Raw genomic sequence first — 2,303 nt, forward strand, 5'->3', positions numbered from 1 at the left:
GTGTGTGTGTGTGTGTGTGTGTGTGTGTGTGTGTGTGTGTGCGTGCGTGTGCATGTGTATTACAAGTACAAACACAAACAGCCTAGGAGCCTTACTGGCGAGTTCTAATCATTAACAGAGGAAGTCGACGCAGGCTCACAGATCATAGAAAATAAAAAGTGCTTACAAAGAATATTGCATCATGATTACCACCCCTTCAGCGCCTTTAATATGTTTTCACTGCAAGCGGCAAAAGAGAGACACGGGTGTCTCTTAGTGTAGTGTGTAAAAACAGATGAATGTAGCAAAAGACAGGTGGGTGTGCTGCTGTGTTTGCTCAAGTGGTAGCTAGAACTTTAAATTTGAAAATAAATATGATTTGATCTTCCTAAGGCTTTTGGCATGCGTTCATCTGGCATATATCTAGGACAGGGACAGGCAACTGGTGGCTCACAGATGACTTTGTCCGACCCACCAATGGGCCCCACCACCCCATTTTTTTAGCTTAAAAAATTAAATTACAAATGTCGTATTTTTTTTKGGGGGGGATGCATACTGTTCACATAATTTCAAGGCAAACCTATGCATTTAGTCTGCTTAGTGACGCGGCCTGCCATTAAGTATCTTCATATAAGTCACCACTACAACACGTTGCACAAAGCTAAATATAGAAGTTCACTGAAGTTGAACGTACATAAACATTAGGGACTTTTTACCAGAACCACAACCATAAAGGAGTGTTCACATTTGGTGTCTTATGGCGTTGCACTTCAGCTTGCTAAAGTGTTCTTTATGGTTTGCGTCAAACATTTTGTATTCACATTATTAAACAAGAGTACAATTGTTATACATACACTTGAACATGAAAATGTTAAGTTACTACACTGCATGCAGGTTCAATAAACTAATAATAACTAACTAATAACTAAACCAATAATAAATCAGTTCAATAAACTAATAATAACTAACTAATAACTAAACCAATAATAAATCACGCAAACATTTTTAAAATTACCATTTTACTATATGTGTGTGCAGTGCTGTGTTGCTCATCCCTGATCTATGAGTATGTAGGAATAGACTTGCCCTTCCTTTAACTGCAGTTTATCACTTTTCTTCAAAAGCTATTAAACAGCTACAACTGCACAGCAGGCCTACAAATATAGAGTCATGCACTCAGTGGTTTTTGTTTTTCACCGTTACACAAAGTTTCAGAACTTATGTACTCACAGTGGGGACTTTCCTTGGCACCAGCTCGCAGTAGAAGCTTAGCCATGGGTACATTGTTGGTCATGATGGCAATATCAAGAGGCAGAAGGCCTTCACTGTTTGGAGTGTTGAGGTCCAGCTCCTCAAGGCTGTATTGGGACAGAAGCAACTGGACCAAGTCCAATTCTTGGTGCTCCACTGCCTCAAACAAAGCTTCATTACTCTGGAACTGACACACAAAGAAATCTTAATAGTTTGAGATATTTCAGTCAAAAAAATAAAATCAAGTTGATCTATTCATCTCTGCAACATTTGCTTCTGCATTCCTTTGTTTAGGTTGTAGTGTGCTGTTACCACCAGTCTGCTCTATGTGCCCTTCCTGACCATTTATAGACCACAAGTTTTCTGTGCTTATCCCCCCCCCCCCCCCCTTCTCATACTCTTTTTGACTTACTATGGTGGTTTTTCGCAGCCTCTCCTTGTCTCCTCCTCGTCCGGACACCACACTGTCCTCTAGACTGGGGGGATTGGTGCCCACGCGGAACTTTCCAGACAAATTGCGGTACAGCCTGCGAGCGGCACTTGGCGAAGACAGGCTAGCTGACTTGCGGGCTGAAGCCGGCTGATGGACCTGGTCCCCTCTCATGGGCTGCGTCATCTTGGCAGAGTCGGCCCTGGAAGAAACAAGGGTGAGTGAGAAACTTGAGCGATGGATGAAAGGACTGGAATCTGTCCTAAGACGTTGTGGCATAAACGGGAGGAGAGGGGGAAAAAAGAAAGTTGGAAGGTCCATTTGAGGTCTATTTTAGGACTTTACATTTTTAGAGAAGATTATTATAGAGAGCCTTACTGCTTCAGTTAACAAAGCCCCTGACACCCACAGACTCCCAAACACAAAGTCAACAAAGCAACTCTGCTTGGAAACCTACCTAATTATGTTTTATAAACCATAACTTTGTGGATTCAATAAAAAAATGAAAAAGATTTATCTTTAATRCACGTCTGCAAGCATCTCTAACACATTAGTGGTAAAGAGACAAGAATAACAGAAATTAAGCACAAAAAACATGTGTGTGTAAATACTGTATATATATATATATATACTGTATATACAG

The 2,303-nt window shown here is 40.9% G+C and overlaps 1 protein-coding gene across 1 annotated transcript in view; it reads right to left on the minus strand.

Moving 5' to 3' along the window:
• The window catches only part of ankfn1b (ankyrin repeat and fibronectin type III domain containing 1b), a 171,684-nt gene that overhangs the window by 24,356 nt on the left and 145,025 nt on the right, over nucleotides 1–2,303 (minus strand). The window contains exons 6-7 of the mRNA XM_014008234.1: nucleotides 1,643–1,862; nucleotides 1,210–1,417 (exon numbers count right to left, since the gene is read on the minus strand). Of these exons, the coding sequence (XP_013863688.1) occupies nucleotides 1,210–1,417; nucleotides 1,643–1,862 (428 nt within the window). The remainder of the gene's footprint in view (nucleotides 1–1,209; nucleotides 1,418–1,642; nucleotides 1,863–2,303) is intronic.

Source organism: Austrofundulus limnaeus, unplaced genomic scaffold, assembly GCF_001266775.1.
Source record: "Austrofundulus limnaeus strain Quisiro unplaced genomic scaffold, Austrofundulus_limnaeus-1.0 Scaffold48, whole genome shotgun sequence".
NCBI lineage: Eukaryota > Metazoa > Chordata > Actinopteri > Cyprinodontiformes > Rivulidae > Austrofundulus > Austrofundulus limnaeus.